General features: G+C 33.4%; 4 protein-coding genes, 1 long non-coding RNA gene and 1 other non-coding gene across 8 annotated transcripts; 2 read left to right on the top strand and 4 right to left on the bottom strand.

Moving 5' to 3' along the window:
• Positions 1-16: 16 nt before the first annotated feature.
• On the bottom strand, positions 17-2373 carry LOC103853941 (ureide permease 1). 2 transcript variants are annotated; one of them, XM_009130836.3, is made up of 7 exons: positions 2169-2327; positions 1581-1795; positions 1353-1491; positions 1119-1272; positions 916-1039; positions 462-836; positions 17-386 (listed from the first exon to the last, which is right to left on the bottom strand). In XM_009130836.3, exons 2-7 carry the CDS (start codon positions 1767-1769, stop codon positions 234-236), a joined length of 1134 nt encoding a protein of 377 aa, XP_009129084.1. In that variant the 5' UTR covers positions 1770-1795; positions 2169-2327; the 3' UTR covers positions 17-233. The 2 variants fall into 2 exon arrangements, with proteins under 2 accessions (XP_009129084.1, XP_009129083.1); XM_009130835.2 differs by having other exon boundaries at positions 234-386; positions 1581-1849; positions 2169-2373.
• A 3219-nt stretch (positions 2374-5592) lies between these two features.
• Positions 5593-9261, bottom strand: LOC103853942 (myb family transcription factor EFM). The gene is made up of 4 exons (XM_009130839.3): positions 8814-9261; positions 7894-8436; positions 7504-7580; positions 5593-7415 (listed from the first exon to the last, which is right to left on the bottom strand). The coding sequence occupies exons 1-4, from the start codon at positions 9010-9012 to the stop codon at positions 6966-6968; spliced, it is 1269 nt and encodes a 422-aa protein (XP_009129087.2). The 5' UTR covers positions 9013-9261; the 3' UTR covers positions 5593-6965.
• Positions 9262-10270: 1009 nt separating this feature from the next.
• LOC117131717 lies at positions 10271-13628 on the top strand. Its single transcript, XR_004454893.1, has 2 exons — positions 10271-10511; positions 10556-13628. It is a non-coding gene; the product is annotated as an uncharacterized LOC117131717 (long non-coding RNA).
• A 2360-nt stretch (positions 13629-15988) lies between these two features.
• Positions 15989-16061, top strand: TRNAA-UGC. The gene has a single exon. It is a non-coding gene; the product is annotated as a tRNA-Ala (tRNA).
• A 139-nt stretch (positions 16062-16200) lies between these two features.
• Positions 16201-21929, bottom strand: LOC103853944 (probable methyltransferase PMT5). 2 transcript variants are annotated; one of them, XM_009130840.3, is made up of 7 exons: positions 19656-21929; positions 18473-19394; positions 17966-18206; positions 17661-17886; positions 16929-17508; positions 16616-16840; positions 16201-16532 (listed from the first exon to the last, which is right to left on the bottom strand). In XM_009130840.3, exons 2-6 carry the CDS (start codon positions 19118-19120, stop codon positions 16691-16693), a joined length of 1845 nt encoding a protein of 614 aa, XP_009129088.1. In that variant the 5' UTR covers positions 19121-19394; positions 19656-21929; the 3' UTR covers positions 16201-16532; positions 16616-16690. The 2 variants fall into 2 exon arrangements, with proteins under 2 accessions (XP_009129088.1, XP_033139834.1); XM_033283943.1 differs by lacking the exon at positions 19656-21929 and adding an exon at positions 19500-19622.
• Positions 21930-23218: 1289 nt separating this feature from the next.
• LOC103853945 (probable inactive purple acid phosphatase 9) lies at positions 23219-25972 on the bottom strand. Its single transcript, XM_009130841.3, has one exon. It carries the CDS (start codon positions 25316-25318, stop codon positions 23390-23392), a length of 1929 nt encoding a protein of 642 aa, XP_009129089.2. The 5' UTR covers positions 25319-25972; the 3' UTR covers positions 23219-23389.
• Between the last annotated feature and the right edge of the window lie 153 nt (positions 25973-26125).

The raw sequence follows: 26125 nt of genomic DNA, 5'->3' as shown, positions 1-26125 counted from the left end.
GATTATGGTTTAGGAGTTTTGGAAATTTTTATTATTAAGAGCTATTTTGGAGATTTGCCATTCTTTTGATGAATTGGGTCTTTACATTAGAGAAAGTGAATTGATTTGTTCATATAACAAGTGGGAGGATGGTCCATTAATTAACTCCATAAGAAGTAAACTGATGTTAACATCTTTTGCTGATCCTTGCAGAAGTTTATCTTGTAGATGTTTCTGTGAAATGCCTTTTGGAGTCATTTTCTATGTCCTGACGAGGCCATAAGAACAGCTACTGCAACTATGAACATGAAGAGCATACTGATAAGAAGTACATATGTTCTTCTGGATGATCTCCTGTATTCTCCAAACAGTAATATCCCCCAAAACGTGCTCACAAGTGGAAGTGCCTGAAACACATCAAAACATATGTTTGTTTGATTGTTTTTTCACTCCTGAATCGTTGAAAAGGTTTTAGTCTAAACCTGAACAGCATCTGCAGCTGCATAGCCTGCGGCTTGACCACCCATAAACTGAAGACCATTACCAAATCCACAGAGAAATCCAGCCAAGAAAGACCATCCTCGACCGTTCCAGTCGTTAAGATAAGCCTTGAAAGAAGACTTTGGGAGACCAAGTATAGGCCAGTACAAGAATCTGATGTTAAGTATCAGAGCAAGCACAAATGCAGAGACTGAGAAGTAGAAGAAGGCGGTGTAGACATTGAGCTTTGGAACCCCATGTTTCAATGTGTGCCATTGATCGTTTGTCGCTAAGTTGAATGCAGGTGAGAATAGAGAGAAACAGATACCAGCAAAGAAAGTAATCGCCAGGCCAATGATTGTGCTTTTACCAAAGACCTGTCAATGCAAAATCTTGAATTTTTCAAGAAACTAATAACCATAATATCTGTAACGTCTATGAAACTATTTATTTCACCTTGATGGCTCTTTGTTTCTCAAGCTCTATAAGATAAGCTGCTGTTCCTTCTTTAGCTTTCCCTTTCGCTAACCCGCTGTCTGCAGGACCTGTCTCTATTTGGAAGGAAGAAGTAGTCTCTAAACTGAAACAAGATCAAGATTAGTTTAGAATCTAAACAAACTAGGACAAAGTTAAAGAACTTGTTGTGAATCTTTTTTAACCTTTTGAAACCTTGGAGTTTGGATTTGTTATCAGCTGCATTTGATTTATGAACAGCAGAGCCAAAACAAACCGCGATCAAGAAACAAGCCACACCTGGGAAAAGAACCTCAGCTCTGTTGATTCTATCATCCAAGAAATAGTTTAAAGTTGTGCCTATGCCAAAAAAAAAGTTCATGAGAAAATGAAAGAAATAATCAATTATTTAATAGTTGAAATGAAACAAGAGTTTTTACCAATAACAACAGTGATACTAGCAGTGATGACTTCAGTGACTGATAAACCAACAAAAGCCCAAGCATATTGTGTTGCTAAGTTTCCAAGGCTAAGTACTATTCCTCCAGCCATTGCAAACATCACAGACTGCCAATTATCCTATTGATGATACAAAACTGCATTTAAAAAACCACAAACTTAAACTTGCAAGATTCTGAAAGAGATGAATGTATGTATGTGTAGCTGACTTGAGAAAGTTGTGTGATGAAATTTGGTCTGCTTGGACCTATTTGGCCTAGTGTGAAGGCTATGATCACTGCAGCCAACAGATTTGTGATTGTGTAGTCAAGATAAGTGTGTTGAGGAAGTCTCCCGCGTCTTTCGGTTAGAGTCATGATTGCTGGCCATGTCCCTAAGAAGAGCAGAGCCAATAGCATACAAGAGATTGCTCCTCCTTTGCTCTCTATCATATACATCTTTCACTCAGTGTATATAATTATGAAATCATGAAAATCCTCTGCCAGAAAGAAGAAATTTGAAGATTATTTCAGTTATCTAATCTTCAAATCTCAAGCTAAAGATAAAGCTAATCCAAGAGTATAATACAACACACATGCTAATTCAATACAAGAAACTTCAACCTATGTTTCACTACTTTCCTCCATCTAAAGCAAACACCACTGACTTTTTTCTGGTGTGAACATAAACATTAAAGATCTAAAGCAACCGTAAGGCAACATACAAGAGACAAAATCTTTTGAGTTTTTAGAGAGGCAATAAGAAGAGAACAAAAAAAAAAAAAGATCTTTGTCCAGTGGGTTCTTGAAAGAGATTACCTTTTTGAATCTTTTGTCGTTAACTTTGAGGTAGAACAGAGAAGAGAGGACAGAAAAGTTATCGTTTACTTCTATGCTTATAGATTCCCATTTGATTGGGATATTCAGAGAATTTGCCTGGCTGTGATATTACTTTCAGATCCATATATTTATTTTAAAAGTATATAATTCTGTATAAAATAAAGATTCTTGAGTTGCGTTCAGATTAGATTCCTTTCCCAGTGGGGGAAGTCAACGGCTGACATAATCATCTCTTTATTATATCTGTCTGTTAGTAAATAATAGTAATACTGATTACTAAATCATTCAGAAACCAAATTAAAAAAGAGAAAAGAAAAGCCAGGAACTAACTTCAATAAAGTAAAGAAGACTAGTCAGCTATATGCTTTCTTATTGCTGATTCTCTCTAAGCACAATGACTTAAGCAAACCCTGGAACAAACCTCTGAGCTCCATTTATAGAGAGACAAGGTTTCTTATGCCATGATCATGATCTGGCCAAATGTTCAAATGTTTCTTGTGTTGATCTTAATACAAGGGCTTCATACCGCAACCGTAGCCAAGTGTCCCTTTTAGGCTTTTATTTTGTATCTGCTCATTGATCTATAAACTTACTCGAATGTATACATTTTTTATTAATTCATGATTTTCATACTGACATGCACACCTCCCTATATTATATTATGTGAAGAGATTTAGAGATTACTTGCCATTGGCGACTTACGAGAATATAGCTTTATTAGGAGTAATTAAGTCCATAAGGATGCATTGTTGTGTTCAATGATTGTAATCTCAAGCAAACAAGTTTTATCAAACGATTCTACATATTTGAGAAAAACTGAATAAGCATATACCACGTTGGGTAAAGGGATGTCACCTGACACAGGTTAAATCTATATATCAGCAAGTTTGTATCAAGTAAGGCAAAAATACATAGCTCAGTTGGTGCATTTACTCCCTTCTTGACACCCCTTTAACTTAGAAACTTGGGTTGGTTCCTCTTTGTCAACTTTTTTTCCCTTTATTTCAGTTTTAATTTGGGCCAAGCTCAATTAGTGGCACCCATTAAAACCTATTCTGGGTCCGTCACTGTTTACAGATGAAACTCTTCTGGATTTATGACGTCGGAATCATCGACCTTGGTCTGAATAATGTCACGTCTGCTTAGCCGCAGTCCTTAGTGGGCGGCAGAAGATCTTCAACCATGGTGCTCGAGGACGTGTATGCGCTTCAGCCGGAGATGAAGGAAGACGGAAGGCGAGTGAAGAAGGCGAACATGGAGATGCTTCGTAAGATATGGACTTGAAGAAAAATCCCGGCGAAGGTGCTAAGGAGGATCGTGGGTTCTCCGGCGCCGACTCGTTTGCATGTCCAGTTGTTTCACAGTGTGACTGTGTGAGGAGTGTCTTGTACGTGTCCACATGTGGCACTTTAATGTTCTTAAGCTTTCTCTTGCTTAGATTAAGGAGGGTTATCTTTAATCAAAGTTGTAAATGGGAACGGTATGGGCTTTATCTTTCCTATGTATCATGCCCTTTGGGCTTTTTCAGAAATGAAAATTCAAGTTGACAAAAAAAAAAAATTATAAGTTGTGAGTTCTATACATTTTCGTTAAGAAAACATTTTTGCTTCTCTATTTTGGAAAACCCAGTAATTTGTTATTAATCTAACACTAGTCATTTGGTTATATATTAGTCAATTTACAAATCAAAATTTTATTATTCTAAAAGAAGATAATAATTGTTTCTGCAAGTACACGAGGACAATAAATATTTTTACTGTGAAATATATTTTTGTTATTATTCTCAAAAAAAAAGAAATTCATTTTTAAGTTCTGATTTTTTTTCAGGAAACTTTAACAATATGGAACAGAAATATTTTCATTTTGTGAACTTTTTTTTCCGACCAAAAGATTTATTGATTACTATCCAAGCAAACATTGCTGTACAAGAAAAGGGGACATGAATGGAACAAACTCCAATCTGTCTCATAAACAATACTAGTTTTTTTAGCTAATAGATCTGCACAACTATTATTATGACGTTTAACATGATGAAAATCTACGTAATCAAAGTTTGTCTTCCAAGCAGCTACGGTTGATACTAAAAGTTGTAACCGAGGGCTAGAAACTTCTTGAATAAGATACTTATGGATTAAGATATTACCAAAAACTACAACGGATAATGCATCAAGATCTTTGAATCAACGCTCCCAATGGAAGCATCCTCCGCGAGGATGGATCAAATGTAACTATGATGTTTCCCCTCGCATTGGTTCAGAAGACTCAGGTATGGGCTGGTTAATACGAAACCATCATGGAAACTTACTAGAAGCTGGGATGGGAAAGTTTGAGGGACGACCAACGGTGATGGAATCCGAACTATCGGCACTGGTCTGGTCAATGCAAGCATGCTCCTCACTTGGATATCGGAATGTTATATTTGAAGGCGATAATATTTTCATTTTGTTAACTAGTAAGAAGAACTTGCGAATAAGTTGTGCCATTTTAAGGAAGTTACTAGTAAAAAGCGCGGGTTTATTTTTGTAATTAAATATATTTTAAACAAATTTCTATATAAGATAATGTATAAGTTTGAGCACATTTATCCAAAAACACGGACCAATCCGTACTAAACTGAAAAACTAAAATTGAACTGAATTGCATAAATAATAGAGCAAACCATATATCTATGACTGAAAAATTGAAACCAAACCGAGAACCAAATGAGTATCTGAATTTTCAAATAAAAATTATATATTTAAAAATATTAATTACATTCAATTTTAAAAACCAAATATCCTAAAAATACTATTTATAAACCGGATAACTCGAAAACTTGAATTACCCCAATATTTTTATTTGGTTGATAAATAATTTAGTTAACCAAAAGTATAAAATGTATATAATTATTTATTTAAAATATATATATAATTATGTTTAATATAAGACATAGTATCAAAACTATTTTAAAAAAAATATTATGTATTAAAATAAGTAGATTTTGTTCTAAAACACAATTCTATTGCTAACCTATTTTAAAGTATCAATATAGTGTTAATAAATAACAATGTGTTTTCAAAGTTTTTAGAAGTTATCACTAACCGATTTATAATTGGTTAGACTAAATATTTAACGGAACCAAAGATAAATAGCCATTTTCTGAAAATATAGGAGATGGAAAGATTGAACCGGTTTTATGTAGACCATAATCATATATATGGATTCGTATAGGAACTGGTTTGGTATTAAATGGTACAACCAATTTGGAATATTAAGTTGTGACAAAGATCGTTTAGTTTGTGAATGATAATGCTGAAGTGTTCATATATATAACATGGTTAATGAAATCAGTTTAGTTAATAAAGTTGGTATAAAATAATGGTTGATCTCTGTCAAAGATGCAATTTTTTTACAATAGATATTGTATTATGTTTATAGTCTCCGAAGGTATTTACTATTAAATAAATCACAAGTAACCATATATACAAATATATGGTGGAAATTATTTAATAATAACACAAAATAATTATGATGGAATAATGTGTATATAGTAAATGTATATGTAGAGAATTTGGTTAGTATCATTTTTTATGACTAATTTGTCTTTAATGAAGAATAATCAAGTTAGTAGTATGAGAAATAATAGGAATTCTAGTTAAATGAAATGGTCCAACTATGACTTGTTTTAAGTAGATTTTTTAGGATTCCTTCCCTTTTAATAGTATTGATTATATTATTGTTAATTATATTTTACTAATTAAATAAAAAAATGGCCCTTAATGTCATTAATTCTCTTTATTCATTTAAAATGACTCTAACAAAAACCCAAACCACTTAACGTGTACATTTTTCAAACTTAGATTTACACCAACTAAAATACTTTCTCATGACAAAACGTGATCCAAACTAATTTCTCAGTAATTTTGAGAATTTTTTCAAAATTATTGTTTTTTTGCCACAAAATACTATTTGTGGTGGATTCAGGGCCGGCCTTGAGGGGAAGCCACCCAAGCCAAGGATTAGGGCATCCAAATAAGTGGGGCATATGTTTTTAAAAAAAAAATTATTAGTATGTAGTATATACATAAAAAAAATCTGTAGATTATTCTGTTAAAATATTATCTATTGGGCATATTTAGTTATTATAAAATTTGTCAAACTTTTTAAATATATAAGTAAATTTATATTTTAGGTTGAATAGGTTGGCTATGTTATCAATTGAGACTGCTATGGTCGAAAAACTTGACTATACGAGTTTAATGGATGATTTTACAGGAAAAAATGCAAGAAGATCTATATTTCAGCAATAAGTGTTTTTATATCAATGTTTTTTATAAACATATTATGAAATTTGATTTTTTTAATGAAAATTTAAGTTATTTTTTATACTGTTTTGTTGTCTTGATAAAACATGTATGAGGGCATAGTTTTAAATTTTGATTTGGGCAATATAATATGTTTTAGTTAGTTTAATTAAGTTAGTTTAATTAAAATGTTTTAGTTTTGTGTGAACAAACAAAAAAGTGTTCTCGATCTATTTTCATGGTTTAGATCTGGCCTTGTATTTGTATAAGTACAAAAAATGTCGTAATAGTTTTATAATTAAGTAACATTATTTTCAACAAGATTATTTATGAGAATTCATAATAACTTCGATATATAAAACACTCGCTGCTTCCTACAATTAATTTTCTACCGAGAACACATACCAGCAATATGAATTTAGTCATGTAGCCATCCGCAAACCCTAGCCCTAGATTCATTCCCTCTAATAAAATTAATCGTGAAGAAAAAAAATTAGAACTTGAGAGTTATTTCACTTCCATTAATATTGCTCTGATTGCCACTTTCTTCCCTAAGAGCAGCCAATCCTTTTCTTTCGCCACCACCACTCTCTGGCGATTTCCCATCATCGGCGGCACTGTCCGTTAACTGATGAGCTGAATCTGTGGACGCGGAGCCATCCGCGGATGAGCCGTTACACGTTTGAAAGTGATGGTGGTGGAGCTGTTGTGGTGGAGGACGAGCTGTGTAAAACTCTTGAGAGGAGCAAAAGTGTGGTGGAGGCTGCACCGCCGCGTTGCCTTGATGGTTTTGGACTTGGTGGTGGTAGAGAGTTGGAGTGCCGCCGTGTGCGGTGGTGTATTCTGGTGGGACCCATATGCCACCTAGGACCACTAAGTGTGGGCCTTGCCCACCTGATGTTTGTGGGCTTGGGCTTGGTCTTCTTGTGTGAAGCCGATACTTCTGTTTTTGAATGTAATATAAAAGAATTAACTATGAGTTAAAGTTTTTTCAAAGTAAGCATATCGTGGTGGCTTGTCATGTAGGTTACCTGGAGATGACTTTTGACTTCATCGTTGGTCAAACCATCAACTTTCATAAGTTCCCTTATCTGTTTAGGTGTAGCCACTGCAATAAGAAACTCCGACTTAAACTTTGTAATTTATTTCAAACAATATATGACTGCTAACTGGTAAATGAACAACAGTAAATTAAACCAAAGCAAATTTATCCATAATTCCATACTATATATTGTTCACTAAAATATTAGAACAAAGTCCAAACCAGAATTTGGATTCAGTGAGACTCCTAAATAAATTCGGAGTATATGTACAATGTAATGTACAATACGGATTTGTTTGAGGAATCCCAAATGTTCTAGAAAAATAATAATTGTGACTAGTTGAACCAACATAAATTTAATAACTGTACTCATTTGTACCTTGTGAACCGCCTAGCATTTGAAGAGCTTGGACAAATCGCCGGTGCAAATCAGGCGACCAGCAACGCCGTGCCTTTCTATTACTTTGACTTGTTGTCGAAGAATTATTATTGTTGTTGTTATTACTACCGTTGATCATGCTCTCACCATTACAGTCGTGGTCATTAGTATGTTCATTGGCTGGGGAGACTCTTTTGACCTCCGTAGATAAAGCTAATTCAGGCAAAGTTTTTTCCTTCGAGAATGGAAGAAAAGCCCCACCACCATTTCTTTGTTTGACATCAAAATGTCCGAGTTTTGGACTACTAGCAAGCTCGTCTTTGGGAGACTGATCTGTAGTTGGATCAATGTTTTTTGGTTTAGTTTCAGGTTGGCTCCAAAGCTGAGCAGTCGTCATCCAATTATTCCCTTTGTTGTTCTCCTTTTCGGGTGTGTTTCTTAAGGGTATGAACTCTTCAAGAACCGGTCTTGCGACGACACTTTGGTTGCTGTTATTACTATTTTCCCTATATGCTTCTAGCTGTTGTCTATAAACTTCCACAGCTGAAAAATGATATGAAAGTAATTTGAAACATTAGAGTTAAAGATGTAACTAACACGAACCTTATAACCTTTAAAATTAATTTAGTTAAATTTGTTGATTTCAGTGATGGGAGGGGTTAACAAATTTTGTAATTCAAAGAATTCAAAAGCAAGCTCTGATTTTTATGAGTTAAATTCCTAAATTAATGAATAAAGATCTTTTGAAAAGGTAAAAAGAAATTCAAAAACTCTTCTCGTTATATAACAAAATAATGATTTTATTCGTCAGATTTCTTTTCTTGTTTTAAGTAATTTTTTACTTTGTGGCAAATGAAATATTTTTTATTCATATTATACAAAACTATATATGTGTACATGCTATATGTGAATATATGTACCATTGCCAAGGAGCTGCATGCAAAGGGGAAGCTCGCGTTTGAAAGCATCGATCTTGAGGCGTTCCTGTTCGAGCCGAGAAAGAAGATCTTCAAGCTTTTGTGTGGTTTGATCACTCTGAAAATTATCTCCAAATGATTTCAAAAGCATAGAGTATCTTTGTGGCTTGCAATCCAAGCTTAGTTCTGATGAGGAAGCCATATATCGTCAATAAGCTCTCTAAATGTGTGTGTATGTAAGGAAAATATATAATAATGTTTTTTGGCTATAAATAGATGATCAAGGAACCAAGAAGAATTTGTGGTCGCTTCAAGTTTCAGATGATGTGTATATTGCTGAATATTTCTTAAAAATATATTCAATGATTTTGAGGGTTTGTGAAAATTAGGGTTTGGAGAGAAAGAGAGAATGAAGAAGATAGATGAAAAGGGGAATAAAATGTTAGGTTGTGGACACAAGAAGGATCACGAGGAGGTTCCTGTCCTTTTTAGAGTGCTCAATTCAAAGAGGGGGGGGGGGAATAAAGTGATCTGTCATCATACACAAACAAATATGATATATGTATCTGTATATAGTGAGAGAGACTTCAGTGTTCTAGAGAGAGAGAGAAGATACTCGCTGTTAGAAATCGTTTCTCTCATTCAATGAGTCAATGACTACGAATGCAGCTCTCAAAAAGCCTAACTAAGACTTTTGATCTACCATGCACAGATTGTTTCTTACATGATTTATTTGGAATATTTACTAGCTTTTTTTTACTAAAATACTTTGGATATAAATTGAAGATTTGGTTGAGTGGTAAGAAGACGGAATTGGGATGCCAAATGTTTTAGATTTTATGTACATGTTCGGTAAAATTAAGTCGCAATGTTCCTGAACACCTACACGAATATAAACCTCTGTTTATTGTCCATTTATATATTCGGAAAAAGATTTATTTGTGGATTATACTTCATTTTGAGGATTAGTCTAGGTTTCTCCATATAGTTGGAATACCTTCAGATTAATTAAAAAAAAGGATATAGTATTTTTAATAAAAATATGATCAAAAGAAATTAAAAAAATGAAAACTTTGTGTACTTAGCCACAACAGCTCAATTGGTTGTTTTCAATTAAAATGGAAACAGTTTAGCTGTTATGGCTAAGTGCTCATAGCTTACACATAAAATTACTTTAATCTTTAGTCAAATCATTATATGAGCTTTGCAGTAGCTCAATAGCATATACTTTGCAAACAATTGATGGCTCAACTTAAATTATCAAACTACGACGACCACTTGATTTGTTATTTGTTATTTTTATCTTATTACATATATGTTTAATGTCTAATCACTTATTTTGTCAAGTCATTATATTTTAATATAAAGTTAATTTATTAAATAAAGTGCCAGAGAGACTGTATTCATCTTAAAGGTCGTTCATTCAGTTTTTCCATTTGAATGAAAGAGAAAAGAGAGGCTAAAGGAGAAAAGAGTAGGATAAAAAGCAGCAGAGAACAAAAGGGAATATATGGAAACTTGTTATAAAGAACAAATGGGTAAGAAAAAGCTTTAAATATATTCCTCTTGTGTTGGTTCACCACTTCGCACTTCACATACTTTTGTGAATTCAGTTTATAGTTCTTTTTTTTGGGTTTAAGTATGTTTCCTAGCTGTGCTACCGTTTTAAATAAAGGATTTAAGCTGTTCACATAAAAATAGGTTTTTTTTTTTTTTGGTGTAAATGTTAAATAGATAAAAAATAGGTTTGAGCCAAAGTTTTCTATTTTCTAATATTTTCCGAACATTTGTGAAAGAGAGATATATTTTAACCTATGTATGGAATCACCAGTTCACCACTGCCATTCATATATGAGAAATGATTCAATAGTATACGTTTTGGTACATTTGCGGTAATTTAGAATCGTTGCCAAAAAAAACACGAAATATTCTTCCACCTTATATGTGTTCGATTAAGAAAAATAGAGAGAGAGAGTTTTTCTTTTTGGTAATCAAGAGAGAGAGAGAGAGAGTTGAGATTCAAAAATATATCGAAGAAGCATATACGAGCTAGACAACAAGATTTTTTATATTTGCAGTCGCACGAGAGAAAGACAGAGAGACATACAGATAACGATTGATCAATTATTTTTTTCTAAATCGAATTTTTAAAAGTTGTATAATTGTTCTAAATTTAGTGGATGCAAAAGAAAGAAAGAAAGGGAATATCTGATTTGATCGATTACCATAAACTAGGACTCTAGGACAGATATTCACTTAAATAATATTGAAATAAGTTTAGAGTCGCAGAATCTTCCAACCGGGCTTTAGTGAAGTGACCAGGAAGGTAGAAAATTCTTGCATATAAATATTTTAAACCTTTTCAAAGACATTTTACGCTCCCGTTTTTATATATGTATTGCATTGTCTTTCATATTTTATATGGGTTCCATAAAAACCAATGAACTAATTTAGCAGACCTAACCAACTGGTTTTGGCCTGATAGTAAAAAAGTTCCAGCTGAAGTTTCGATTTTCCTTGGCTACTCATAAATGTTTTAAGTTGCAAAGTAATCCAAATTTCTATGGACATTTTAGTGATTAATCATTGGGCATAGAAAACTTTTGGGATCAGCCAAGATTGTCAAAAAAAAAATTGGCAGACCTAAAGACTCAGTAGATCTACGTTAACTCAGATCAATTTGATTTTGATGATATATAGTTAATTTTTTTTTATGATATGTACGTTTTCAAGAGTTTTATTATGACAATATTCTAACCAATTTTTAAAATATCAAATAAAAACGCAATAATCAGTTTTCATTAGGCATGGGCACTATTACTTGATACCCGGCTTATACTTGCTATTTGACTCGGCTCGGTTTGAAAAAACAAGTACTTCCTACAATCAAGTCGAGTAACAAGTAAATGGATTCTATTACTCATAGGTACAAGTCATGTAACAAGTATATTGTTATTTTTAGCTATTAAGCTTGTTACTTAGTATCTTCTACTTGTTCCTTTATTGCGATATATTAGTTAGTTTATTAAATATTTGGTATCTAGTCTATTAGTTAATTAAAATTTGATATATCATATGTCTATCAAAACTAAAAGAATTGTGCGTTTAAATATCAATACCCAACATTCCTAATCTATTGGGCTAGTACTAACTGATTTATTCCAACGAAAATCTGACGTTTATATACAGAGCCGTAAAGGTAAAACTCTGTGTTTTAACTTCAAGTAAGTAAAATAGGTTAAGTAACTGAAAAGATCAAATATTAAATCAAGTCAAGTAAAAGATAAAATTAAGTAATAAACTAAGTAAAGTAATTTACAAGTGTTACAAAAATTTGCAGGTAGTTGATACAGTGAGTACTTGTTCAGAACAAGTCAAATACATGTAACATATATAACTACTTAACAAACCAAGTCGGGTAACAAGTACCTAAAAATGCCGGATACTTGACCCGTGCTCAGGCCTAGTTTTCATTATAAGTATAACTAAGCATATACAAAAAAAAAATCAAAGCATATACCGAAAAACTGCAAAAGTGAACAGAGTAGACCATCACAAAATCTCAAGTTGTGTAATCAAACTAATTGTGATATAAATAATAATACTTTAAAATATAAAGATGAACGGAACGGAACGTAACTTGGACTACTCGTATCTTTTTCCACTTTTAGAGGCCGCAAAATTATAAATTGAACTCTTTTAGTTTTGCGAAGCGACAAAGGAAAAAAAGTCTTTTGAAAATGTATAGTTTTTGACATAAGTTTTAGTGACTTAGCTATATTCTTGTATTTCTCTATTATTAGATCGCTTGTTTGTGAAAAATTATTGCCTAAACTCTAAGTCACATTATATCTTGTTTTCTAGAGGCGACGACCAATCGGAGCAATCAAACTGAACCAAATTGATCTGATTTAAAAGAAAGAAAAAAACTGTGTTCAGTCCAAAAAAAAAAAAACTGTCTTTTATTGCTTTAAACGTTCTAAGCACACTTTTGTTAAAAAAAACACACACACATTTTTATATTATTATTTCAATATAGAAGTCTTGGAGTTTTTTTTTCGCTTAATCTGAGGTATTTCAGATTTAGGCCCAGACTGATCAATAAAAATATAAATTTACATATACATTTCACCAAATTCTCGATTAAGTGTATAGTTACATATATGCATATCCTCACATCCTCACGGATTAATTAATATGGAGGATAAGTTTTCAACATGGATTGTTTACCTTCCTAAAGGCTCGAATGGGTCTTACCATTCGACCACACCCGCCATGGTTAAGTCTTGAGTATTTGCCGAATCATTGAAATCATTGGCTTTTGCTAATGTTTTTCTCAAGTTTAAGTGGGTCAAAAACCAGGCCAGATTAATTAGCCGGGTCGTGGATGTTCGTTCCAACCAAACTGGTCAGTTTAGATTTCAAAACACTTATTAATAGAAAATATTATATATTGAAATCAAAGCATAACATTTAAAAAAGAAGAAGAATATAAGAAGAAGAAAAATAAGAGTTGGAAGTATTCGGGAGTCCTCCAGTTACAAAAAAAAAAAAGTATTCGGGAGTCCTCCAGTTACAAAAAAAAAAAAAGTATTCGGGAGTCCGTATTTTCCCCGTATTTAATACAGACAAAGGGGATATTCAGACAGAAATCAAAGTTGAGAAGTAAGTCGAAACGTGTCACGAGAGAATATCTTTTGTGCGTGCTTTGCATGGGATGCTAAAAAGGAAATATCTCTTTACTTTTCGACAGGAAAAAATTCATTCCCAAAATAAAAGAAAAGAAAAGAAAAGAAAAAGAGATAATCAAAGTTGGATTCTAAACAAGAATCTTTACAAAAGTTAAGGATTGGAGTCTTGCATATGAAGATTTTAATTGGTTTAACACAAATGCGACCAAGCAATCAATTTGTTCCCTCAGTTAATGTCATGTTGTTTTATTTCTCGTGTTATAATGTGATTATTTACATATATTTTGTTTTCACAAGAGAAAATTTATTTTTCGTATTCTAATTTTAGGTTATTAAATTTATTTAAAATGCAAAAAGTTTATTCAAAGTAAATGAATGATGGAATTCTAGACTAATAATACAAAGGGAATTCCACAATGACTGGTTAATGTGTTGAGGGAATTAGGTACCTTCTTTTTTTTTAAGAATTAATATACATGTAAATATATTTTAATTTTTCATTTGCTTTAACTTTTATGCAAAGTTCTGTATTTCTCATATCCTATTATATTATCTGCATATCCTACCATGATAGATTTTTACAGAACACATGAGCGAACAATATTCCAACATAGATATACGTGTATATTCAGGGCTATCTGTATCTATAATATACATAAATAAATATTTTTTTGGATGTGTAGTTTCGAGTTTAAGATTAGTCTAGGGATTAATTAAGTACTCTCTCCGTTTTTTAATATAAATCGTTTTAGAAAATTTTTTTGTTCCAAATTATAAGTCGTTTTTGGTTTTCTATATAAAATTTATTAATAATTAATGTTGTCTGACCAATGATAATATATCTTCTATTTTTCTATTGGTTGAACCGTGGTTAGGTAAATAATTAATGATGTTTTTGTTTAGAAAATATAAGAAACTAGGTTAAGATTCGCGTCTTGCGCGGAATGAATATTATATAAAATAAAAAATATATATTGAATAATTAAAAATTTAGTAACTATTACGTATATAATTAAATTGGTACAAATACTTAAATAAATTTTATTAATCCAGACAAATACTTTTTTCTATTTTATATGATATAAAATTAAGTTTAAATGATATTAACATAGATATATAGTACATTTTTATATTGACAATTTTTAAAAAATATTTTATACTCATATTATTTTTGATCATTTGTATTTCTTTATAACAATTTTTTAAATCAATGATAACAATAAAAAATTGTGGGATGTTTAATAGTTTTAATAATTTATAATTTTAAAAACATTCAATGCAAAGTTTAAAATCTAAATATTAAGTTGTTAATAATTGTTCAAAATTTTTATCAAAAAAATTCAAAGCAAATTCGAAATTAAAATACTTATGTATTTTATATGGTATATAATTTATTTTTTAAAAATATTAATATACATATATATATAATATTTAATAAATGAGATTTCCTACTTATGTAATTTCGTAATCATTTGTATCTTGTTACAACATAAATTTTAAACCATAGATCACAAAAATTTCAATGTGAGATTTTTAACAACTTTAGTCATTTATATTCGTTTTTAAAAATTCAAAATATAACATATAGGAAAAAATCTAAATTTTTATTATATTGTTAATGTGGTTGTTTAATTTATTTTAATAAGTTAAAAGTTAAAAAAATGATAGAGAATAGACTAATTTTTATCAAATCTTTATTATTCAAAATCATTAATTGTCATATATATTTTAGCCACATTAGGTAATTCCGTGATTTTTATTTAAGGAAACAATGAAAAACATTTATGATTAATTTATGGTTAGTTTAATAAAAAACTTATTATATATTTATATGGACCAACATATTTTTCTAAGGATTCTAAGAATGGTTGTGGTGATGACATGTGGCTACAAAAAAATGTTGTAATGCTTCTCTTTTAGTATATAGGGGATTAATGATTTTATTAATTTATGTGCATAGCTATAAAATGACTTATATTAAAAACGGAGGAAGTATGTAATAATAACGAAATCAATATTGATTATGGTTGTTAAGTTTCAAGCATTTTAAAGTCAGAATCAATTGACAATGAATATGTTGAGTGGTGATTTATAGTATTACTTATGTCATATTTATATATCTGGCTTATAATAAAGTATTTGACATGTCTTTTCAAAATGATGGGGTTTTCCCACCATCTCAAACTAAATATTATTCGCCAATTGATAACATTCTTTTGTTTTTGAAAAATAATTGATAACATTCTTGACTCAGGATATACATTTCTTACAGTTCTACTTGGATAGTTGGATAAAAATATCTTAGTGTTTAAAATTTTATGAACTTCTGATTTTAGACTAATTATTAATAATCTCTCAATTTTATTTACTGAAATTCTTCCTTTCATGTTTATTGAAAATATATCAAGTTAGTAAATGAACAAAGCTTAAGACAAAGAACGTAAATCCGAATGGATATATATAAGTTGTCATTAATATTGACAAATTGGGGATGTAGCTCAAATGGTAGAGCGCTCGCTTTGCATGCGAGAGGCACGGGGTTCGATGCCCCGCATCTCCACAAGTTTTTTATGCATGTTTTTTTTCAATTTAGAATACATTCATTACTCGCACCAATTTATCTAACTTCTAAATTTGCTCTCTCACAGTACAAATCCTAAAATATTCCCCTGGTAAGTTTAACAGATTCAGAAACTTAATAATGTGTAAATAACTCATTTACTATCACATCTCAGGCCTTCAAAAACAGAAACAATACAATTTCGAAAGTAAATAAAAGACGTTATCTTGTTTACAAAATTGAAGAGCAAACAAAAATTGGATGAATGAAAAAAATTATATATAGCTACAGTAGTGTTCCTTCCAGACCAAAAATTACAAAGAATATTGAATCTAACTCTTTTCTTCTACTCATAGCTACAACTTCCACTCTTACAAAACCTTCTTCAACTGTTCTTCTGTCTGAGAAAAGAATAATTTCTCTACAGAGCTATAGCAGGAGGCATAGTTTGGATCGGTTTAGAACAAATAACTGTATACAAACATCAGAATAATCCCTCCGTTAGACGTTCAGTATTTGATTCAAATACACAAGTAAGAGAGGATGGAACTTACCCGTCAAAAGACAGTGTGTAGTAGTGACTGGTGAGTGTTGTTTATGGTGTGAAAGAAGAATATACTCGCAGCAATTCATTTTTTGAGAAATGGTTTTTGACAGACAAGAAGTCTTTGGTCGCTACCGTCTTGAAGATCAATGACACGTGCTTCCCAACGCACTCGAGTCGCTAGTGCACGTGCCATCTCTATTACTCCCACCTTGTCGCTTATAACAACCCATCCCTATTATAGTAATCACACACACACGAAGGTCAAGTTCATTATATGGGAAGATAAGAAGAAAAACAAGAATGGTGTTTATAAAATGAACCTCTGGGCGAAGAATCCGATCCATCTCCAAGAACAAGTCCATCAAGCTGCACCGTTCTGAGCTAACATGTGTGAGAAGTTCATTGGCATGAAGCATGTCGTACGTTCTTGGATACGTTGGGAATGGTTCACACCAGTCATGTAGAACACCGGCAAAGCCACGGTCAAGTATGAGAGGAAGAGTGTTACGTGCATTGACCGGGACAACGTTCATGACCCACGCGGATTTGCCATGGTCGAGTAAAGCAGAGTTTAAGTTCCCGAAACGAGCATTCATGTCCATCACATTGCGTATCATGTTAAAAGGAGGGAGAGGATCTTCATCACCAGGTCTCTTTGGGTGGTCTGAGAATATCAAAGGCGTAAGCAAGGACCAGTAGTTCTTAAGTGATGTTCTCCATGTTTGTGTATCCTCCAAGAACTCTTCAGGTTTCAAACCATGAATCTCAAGCTCAGCTGAGGTAGTCCTGTTCTGAATAGGTATCCAGCGTTTGCTTGTTGTACCGCTTATACATGGAACCAGTGGGTGGTAATAAGGAACACTATCTCCATCTTTGCAAAGAGGTATTGAATCTTGCGACCTGTACGAAACATGTAATATTAGTTTCGTCCTACTGGTCACTCAGAGCTGGGGACCTCTGAAACAATAGCCAGGATCCTATCCAGTTGAGCTAATGACCTCTGGTTGATATACACTTTCAGTGGCAAGAACATGTCTAATGATCATACTTACCGAGACGAATAGCAATTTGAATCTGTAGTTTTCTGCCAAAGAAACGTCTCATCCTGCTGCCCTATAAGACTCCAGCATATTCTCTTAGACAGCTCGTTCACTCGTGTTGAGATGCTTGTTTTCTTCGTGTCTGGCGAGTTTCCCTGTGCTTTGTTCGTGGGAGAAGTTAAAACAAAGTACCCTCCCGGTTTCAGAACACGATCCACTTCCAAAAGTAGCATTGCATCTGCTCTCAAGAGACAGACAGAAAACGTCATCACATCATCAGCACATAACTCAAAATTGTGACACTTGTAGTTAGTTACCTTTGATGTCCCAAGTAATGCCACACTGAGCACAGTGGACCATATCAAAAGACAATGCAGGATAAGGAAACTGTTTTGAGAAGAAACTGCCAATCATTGCAGGAAGGCCTCTCTCTAAAGCTAACTGGACTTGGCTACCAGTTGCTTCATACTCAGCTATACATATAGGCATCAGGTTTAGAGACACTAGATGTGCACCAAAGCTTCCAAATCCGCAACCAATATCTAGCACAGTCCGTACCTACAAGCATCATCAGAACTCTCAGAAGCTCATTAATCACCATACTCTCTCCATTTCACATGTTTCATATTAAGTGTCGTTTTATCCTTTATATTTTGTTTCATTAAAAGTGTTTTTTTACATTTTCAATGCATATAAGTTTTTAGTTAGATCATTAACTAACAAAATAATGTATTAAATAATATTTTTTTTAATTTGTATGCAAAAACTTAAACAATTATTATGAAACAAGAGGAAATAATAATCTCCAACAAGACTTGACTTACACCAGCTTGAGCAAACTCAGTGTCACTTCCTAAGCCAATCATCTCAGCGATCTGACGAGCATAGTCTTTGACCCCATCAAAGATCAGCCCATCCTCCGAGTGAAATGCGATTTGATTCTCTTCAAGCAACATTAACCTCGTTGTAACGGTTCCTGAAGAAAGAAACTGGTCTTTGGTTATCTTGACGTTCCCATTCCATATGATATCTCTACCAAGTGGCCACCTAAGTGGTATCTTATAGTCTCTTGGAGGACGAACTACACATCTCTCCTTCTCTCTCTGAAACTCGCAGTGTCGGTCCAACACGTCACCTTCTTGAAGCCCAGCAAGGAGATTCTCCGTTGAGTTGTAACAAGGCACATAGCTCTCTCTTTCTTTAGCACACAGAGGAAACTCTTTTAGAGTAGTTCCTAAAGAGAGAGATCTTAGATCGAGATAATCAACAGCAGCTTGCTCCTTTATTCTTCTATAGTTACTATAAATGTTGGGGACGAGTGTTGAAGAAGTAGAAGCGTCGTATGAAGTGGATGACAATGGTGCTAAGATGGTAACTAGAGTTAAGACACCGAGGATAAAGAAAAGCAAGGCTTTGATCCGTGGTCTGAGACCAAACATAGAAGAAACACTCTTGTACCAAGGACTTGTCATATCATAAGGATAAGTTACCTTCCTCTTGCTGTCCTAAGAATCTTTGTCATTAAGATTCTGACAAAGTCCCAATCTTGAAGTAGAACATAGTCTCATCACATGATCAAGCCCATTTGTGGAAAGCTAAGAACAACGGGGCTAAGTCTTTCCACTCTTATGATCCAAATCAGGAAATGGGCACTTGAAGAGAGATGTAATGCAGCAAAATTGAATATAAACAACTCAAGGGGACGCCAATCACACTACTTCCTTGTGAATCAATCCACCTGCCTACCTGCAAACAAGTCTTCAGATCAAAATCTCCCGAAACAGAAACATAACTTAAAGTAGTTAGTGAGAAACATAAGCCAATTCTGTATTTTTGTCGATGAGAATTTACGTAATAAACTCAATCTTGAAACTTTCATGATGAGATCTCGAGTATGACTAACGAGATGAGAGATCAGATCAGATTAGAAAACATTGAATGTAGGGAAAAAAACAAAAATTCACGACAAAGACTGTAATGAATTTTAAGGGTTTTTGAGATGCGTACCTGTAATAATAGATTGTGAAAAAGGATTTAGCTTTGGACCAACAATGGCAAAAGTTAGAGACAAGGAGACCAGAGACAAGAGTCAGAGAATGAGAGAGAGATTCCAATTATACGGGCTATAGCTTTTAGTAGCTCTATAACCTTTTTTTTCTGCTGTGTTGAGTTCGTTTATGGTTTTGTTTTCTGAATAAAGTACTGTTAAATGAGATGATTAAGAAAATTAATTAAAGGGATTAAATTGTAATATTTTTTTTTGAGCAACTGATTAAATTGTAATTAGATCTTGAAAAGTGTGTAAGTAACTTTTTGAAAAAACAAGGAAAATCATTTTGTTAACTTTTTATTCCAGCAATGACAACAGTCATGAAAGAAACAAGCGGAGGGGAATAATTGCAATTTACTTTTTTTTTTGTTGGCATTTAATAAATTGGTCTCTTTTTCTCTTTTATTTTATTGTTTCTTGAAATTCATTCACACGAAATAAAGGCACTTTTAATTAATTAATACATGCTGTTGTTGGTGAACAATAATAATCCATTATAAAAATTTCCTGATTTTAATTTTTTTTGCCTAGAAAAACTCTATTTTTTTTGCTAAAAAAAACTATCTTTTATTGATGTTAGGTTACAGTTTTTATATGTTTCGAGAAAACATAAAATTAGTTTAAACTTCGATCATCAGTTTAAAATTTAATTTTTAAAATTATTTGTTTAATTCACATAAATACTTTCTATTTTTTAATAATACTAACTCAAGATATTTCAAGAAATCATCTTTACTAGTAAAGTTGTAAACACTAATTGACCTAGATGTTCTCAATACGTCAGTACATAAAACTTGATATAATAAAGATAATAAAAATAACCGCAATAAAACCACTTCTCATTCTCATGATACGTTTTCATTCATTTCTAATCCGGTTGGAATGATGAACATTTTTCAATCTGCTATCAATTCCATGTCAACGTATTTTCAGCGAAACTAGAACCGATCAGTACATAATCCATGAGTTTTTTTCCAAAAACATCGAATCTATTGAGAAAAAGTCAGGTGCTACATTAATGATTCATCCATCAACAATTGGAAACACTAAGGATGATGTCAAGAAAAGCTTGCTAATCATCTATGCTTTTGAGATCTCTCTCTCTCTCTCTCGTATACATAAATTAGTTTAAACTTTGATCACCAGTTTAAAGTATAATTTTTAAAATAGTTTTCTTAACTCCCTTTAAATAGCTTTATATCCTTTATAAACCAATGTATTATATTTAAAAAAAATATCCTCAAATAATATCAACTCAAGACACTTTCAACACTAATTAACCCACATGTTCTCAATACATAAAACTTGACATAATAAAAAAAATAAAAAAGAAACGCACTAAAACCATGTTCCATTCCCATGGTACATTTTCATTCATTTCCATACCAGTTGGAATGATGAACCTTCTTCATTGTGATGCCAATTCCATATGGCTGTATTTTTATTGGAAAATGTTAAACATATGTACAAACAATACACTGCCATATTATCATACATTTATCTCTGCTTATGAGGTCTCTCTCATATACATAAAATTAGTTTAAACTTTGATCATCATTTTAAATTTAATTTTTTAAATTATTTTTTTTACTTCCTTTAAATAGCTTTCTATCCTTTAATAAACCAATATATTATTTTTATTTTTAAATTCTTTTTTTCTCAAATAATATCAACTCAAGACACTTGAATAAATTATCTTTAGTAGTAAAGTCGTAAACACTAATTAACTCACATGTTCTCAATACATAAAACTTGACATAATAAAAATAATAAAAAACAAACGCACTAAAACCATTTTCCATTCTCATGATACATTTTTATTCCTTTACATACCGGTTGGAATGAGCCAATTGCATATGACTGTATTTTTACTGAAAAATGATAAACATATAAACAAACAATACACTGCCACATTATCATGCATTTATAATAAAATAATGTATTCAAACCACAGACTACATAACTACAAAAAAAAAAAACATCTAATGAACTAATATGTTTTATGTTACTAACACCACATATGTAATTTTGATATTAGAAAATTTTGATCATCACTAAAAAGTTTATTTGAAAAACAAATCGTAACACATATCCAAATGATAAAATAAAATCAACACACATAAATCAAACAGTCATAATATCAAAATAAAATAAAATAATATATTAAAACAGATAAAACATGTTAAACATCATTTGAAATTCTCTAGTAATAAATCAATACATTTTATAGTTTGTATATATTTCTAGTTACATTATTTTTATCTAGATACGTAATCATGTGGTGTCATATTGTTCATGTAACTAATAATCATTTTTTCTTTTATATTCCTAAACAACCACCATAAATATATTAACCATGCCACAAAAATGGAACTTAAGTTTATGCGATCAAAATCAAGAAGATGATTTTTTTTGTTAAAGATGCAGTTAAGTTTTTTTTTTTAAATACAACTTTAGGTAGTTTCTACCATCAAAATATTTTACTTGAATTGGCTGCATCAAGTACTGTCTATCTGCACAATTTTATTCTTCTGTCACCTCATCTAGCTCGTAAGAATCTTTAAACTTTTAAGTTTGGATAGTTAGAGAATCTTTATGCCATTTTTTCGAAATCAACCACTTTAGTTAGATAGTCTACAAGAATATAAACACACATGAACGGAAATAATTCCCAATTATGACTCAAAGCAGGGTATAGTTTGAAAAGAACATCAATGTCTGCTATCCGTTTAAGGGAACCCGAATCAAAACACAAACCAAGCTGAATACAAACCGAACCGAAACCAATCCAAACTAATTAAGGTTTATTTCAGTTGGAAAAATTCTAAAACTAAAATAACCAAACCGAATCTAAACCGAACCGATAAAATAACCGAAGTGTCCACTCCTAATCATCGTCAATTGAAAAATCTAGAGTTAGGGGTTAACTCAATTTGGGGACTTTTGAAAAGTTGGGGAAACACTCGTCCATGTGCAAAGTTTGACTTTTGAATCAAAATAAAAGTTACCCAATACTCAATTAGAAAAGTAAACCGACTTTGGTTCTTACGATTAATCATAATTGTCGGTCGGATGTTTTAAACTCATCCATCAAAATCAAAGTGATATCTTTTGCCTCTAAATATTGAAAGTTCCCATATGTAAATTATCAAAACGTTTATTGTCAAGAAGGTGACTAAAACTTTTGGTTCTTACCATTCAGGTTTTTAATTAAAAACAAGGGATTGAGGCGACCTTTTGATGCTATGCAAGAGTGCAATGTAAGACACCTGAACCAATTAGCCGAATCTCATGTTTCTCTGGAGAAGACGCCTTAGCGACTGTTTTAACCCCACTATTGTCTACCACGTTCACTTGTCTTAGGTGCCTTAGGTACTGTTGTAAACCCCATTGTTGTCTAAAATTTATAAGGTCGTCTATCTATTTATTGCAAATAAAAATTACATAGCCTCTCTTTTCTTTTTTTTATAAGGTCGTACTTTTTTCTTTTTTTTTCTTTAAAAAAAGAATAGAAGAAATGTGTTAAAAAAGCCTCTTTTTTTATTAAACAAAATCTGCTAAAGTAATATCGCAAAACTAAACCCTTCAAAGCCTTGAAGAGGTTAATAAGCTTTTTGGATGTACCTTTCTATAATAAGAATGCTATACATAACTTGTTGGACAAGTAAAACAAAAACAAGTCCAAGCTGAATCATGTCTCCTCCTCATTCTTCACTTGGATCCAACGCCCAGTATTAGATGATCCAGCTCCTTCTCTTTTTCGACGACTAAAGAAACCGATAAGATACCCCAAAACCATTCCCAAAACCATCACACTTGCTCCTTCAATGTACCACAACACCTCAAACTCAGATTTAGATCCCAGGCTTGAGTCTTTACCATCATCATCACTACCACCGCTAATAACTTCCCCTGAAGCCAAAATCTCAACCACATCATGAACTTCTCCATCATGGTTCCCCACATAAGAAATAGTAAGTCTCTCCTTATCAGCAACCAACCGAGTGTACCCAAACTCGCCTCCACGGTACATCGACCGAGCAGGCTGAGGAAATATCGGTACATCCGGATGATTAGGCCTCGGTTCCCAAATCGGTTGCGTCTCTTTCCCAGCCATACCGATCACAAGATGAACAGGGCTCCCATGCCAACGCTCACCACAAGTGTTGTTACTAATCGGACAAAACCTCTCGTATCTATGAACATGTCCCCATAACGCAACCGTCACGTTGTTCTCAACGAACAACGGTTCCAAATGCTCGATCATCTTCACTCTTACCGCTATATCACTACCTTTAGTACTCGTAGTGTACATCGGTCTATGCCCTTGCACAACCACAAACGGCGTCTTGCTCCTGTTAACAGACTCTAAATCACTCTTGATAAAACTATACTGCTTCCCTCCTTTAAGAAACTCCGTCTCGGTCGAAATATAAACGAAATGGACCGAGCCCATGTCGTAAGAATAGTAAAGGTTCCGAACCTTAGCTTCGGATGAGTTTCCAGGCATGTTGAACTTAACACTATACGGTACACCACATTCTCCACCACTATCTTTACCGTACACGTAAGCAGCCCAATCTGGCTTCCACGGCTGCATAGGCCAGTCATACTCGTGGTTACCGATGCAAACATGGTACGGGACTTTAGAAGCTATAGGCTCGATTTGATGAAAGAACTCATCCCATATCCACGAGTAGCCTTTAGCATAGCTTATATCACCGATGTGTGACACTATCGCTGCTTTATCGTTACCTAGAGATTTAATGTCACGTAAGATCCACTTCACTGTTGATAAACTCTCCTCTTCTCCGCGGATGAACGTTCTGTAAGGAGTGGAGCATCCCATGTCTCCGAACATGAACGCTAAGGTTTGGTCTGAATCGTCGTTTCGAGAGACGAAGCTGTGGATCTCGCTCCATCCTTTGGACTCGCTCCCGACTTGGTAATAGTATTTGACTCCTGGTTTCAAGCTCTTCATGACGGCGTCGAATGTCCAGCCTGGATCTCTCCAGCCGATCGTTGTATTCGCCGGCGCGTGGCACATACGCTCCCTCTCGTAACTAACTCCACGCGCTGTGACCGTGTTGTTCAGTCTCTCTTTAGCCTCTCCGTAACGAGCTAACCGCTCTTCGCCGTCTCCTGTAACGAACATCACTCGCATTTCGTTAACCGTATCCGTGTAGCTTAAATGAATCTGATCCGGCCGGTTTAACCGGAATTTTAACCGGTTTGATTCGGTTAAGAGATGGCGCGTTCCGGGTAAAGGGTTGTGGTCGTGGTCTTTGTGTTTCCGGTTGATTTCGGATTGGGTCCAGCGGAAGATCCGGAAGGAGTAATCGGATCGGAGATTGGTTAAGGGAAGGGAGATGGCGCCCGACCCGGTTTGCCAATCGGGCGAATCGGAGAGGAACTTGTAGCCTATGAAGTGGTCGTGGGGGGATTCTGGTGGAGAGTAGATTCCTAGCCAGTCGAGATCGGAGGGTGATTCGACGCCGGTCCATTGGATCGTGACGGTGTCGCCGGATCGGTTTAGGGTTTGAGGGGTGAATGAGATCGTTGGTGTCGAGTGAACGGAGGATATCAAGAGGAAGAAGAAGGAAGAGTAAACGGCGATCATGGTGACGGTGGAGAGGGTGATTAGTTGAAAAGTCAACGTTTTTTTAGTTTGTTGGGTTTTGTGTGTTTGGGTTTTGGTAATAAATCATTTTTTTAGCTTTTAAGGAGTGATTATTAAGTCATTTTTGAAACCAAACTTGATTTATGACATGGCAACTTCTAAAAAGACTGATATTTTTATTTTACCTTTAATTGACCAAACTTCTTTTGTCGCATGATTTAAATAAAGCAGACTAGTCATGACTTTGGCATTGGCTTGTTAAGATGATGCGTTTGTCTGAAACAGAGGATACCCGCGCACACACCCAAATTTATACTGGAGTATGAATAAAAGATTTAAAACATTTAGTGAGGTGAACTAGTGGAACGGGGGAGATTCAAAGGGGTGACCTGAGAACACAAAACTCAATGGTTTCAGTGGAAATCTTAAAGAAACAAGAGGATTCGTGTTCTCATGACACTCCTTTGAGATCTCACCTGTTGTTCTTCGCTTCTCCATGAATTACGTAAAGGGAAGCTTTTCCTTTTATATAATAATACATTAGTTTCGTCTTCTTGGTATTCGTTTTTGTTCACTTCTGTTTATGTCATGACAATGTCGTCATCTTGTTGCCAAAAAAAAAATTATAGTATGTGTGGTCATCTTCGCGACATCTTTTAGTGTTACTCAACTAAAGTTAGGCTCGGACATATATCAACACTTGGGGTTTACTTGAGCCCACCAGAAACCCATTGAAAGCCTTCTATTATTTCAAAGCTTACTTTACTCTACCGACAAAGTCAATGGTCAGAGTTGGATAGCCACTAT

This window comes from Brassica rapa, chromosome A02 (genome assembly GCF_000309985.2).
Source record: "Brassica rapa cultivar Chiifu-401-42 chromosome A02, CAAS_Brap_v3.01, whole genome shotgun sequence".
NCBI classification, from domain to species: Eukaryota; Viridiplantae; Streptophyta; class Magnoliopsida; order Brassicales; family Brassicaceae; genus Brassica; species Brassica rapa.
Note: the sequence above shows the minus strand (reverse complement) of the source record. Positions and strands in the feature narration are given on the sequence as shown.

What these genes read in the sequence shown, in the direction of transcription:
- LOC103853942 (XM_009130839.3), bottom strand. Translation starts at nt 9,012, where the DNA reads ATGGCTTCCTCATCAGAACTAAGCTTGGATTGCAAGCCACAAAGATAC. An exon ending in CATGCAGCTCCTTGGCAATG is followed by an intron (nt 8,437 to 8,813) that starts GTACATATATTC and finishes ATCATTTTTCAG; the next exon opens with CTGTGGAAGTTTATAGACAA. An exon ending in AATGCTAGGCGGTTCACAAG is followed by an intron (nt 7,581 to 7,893) that starts GTACAAATGAGT and finishes TTCTTATTGCAG; the next exon opens with TGGCTACACCTAAACAGATA.
- LOC103853945 (XM_009130841.3), bottom strand. Translation starts at nt 25,318, where the DNA reads ATGATCGCCGTTTACTCTTCCTTCTTCTTCCTCTTGATATCCTCCGTT.
- LOC103853941 (XM_009130835.2), bottom strand. Translation starts at nt 1,808, where the DNA reads ATGTATATGATAGAGAGCAAAGGAGGAGCAATCTCTTGTATGCTATTG. An exon ending in TCATCACACAACTTTCTCAA is followed by an intron (nt 1,492 to 1,580) that starts GTCAGCTACACA and finishes TATCATCAATAG; the next exon opens with GATAATTGGCAGTCTGTGAT. An exon ending in AGAAACAAAGAGCCATCAAG is followed by an intron (nt 837 to 915) that starts GTGAAATAAATA and finishes TTGCATTGACAG; the next exon opens with GTCTTTGGTAAAAGCACAAT.
- LOC103853944 (XM_009130840.3), bottom strand. Translation starts at nt 19,120, where the DNA reads ATGACAAGTCCTTGGTACAAGAGTGTTTCTTCTATGTTTGGTCTCAGA. An exon ending in TCAAATTGCTATTCGTCTCG is followed by an intron (nt 17,509 to 17,660) that starts GTAAGTATGATC and finishes TGTTTCGTACAG; the next exon opens with GTCGCAAGATTCAATACCTC. An exon ending in ATCGGATTCTTCGCCCAGAG is followed by an intron (nt 16,841 to 16,928) that starts GTTCATTTTATA and finishes TTACTATAATAG; the next exon opens with GGATGGGTTGTTATAAGCGA.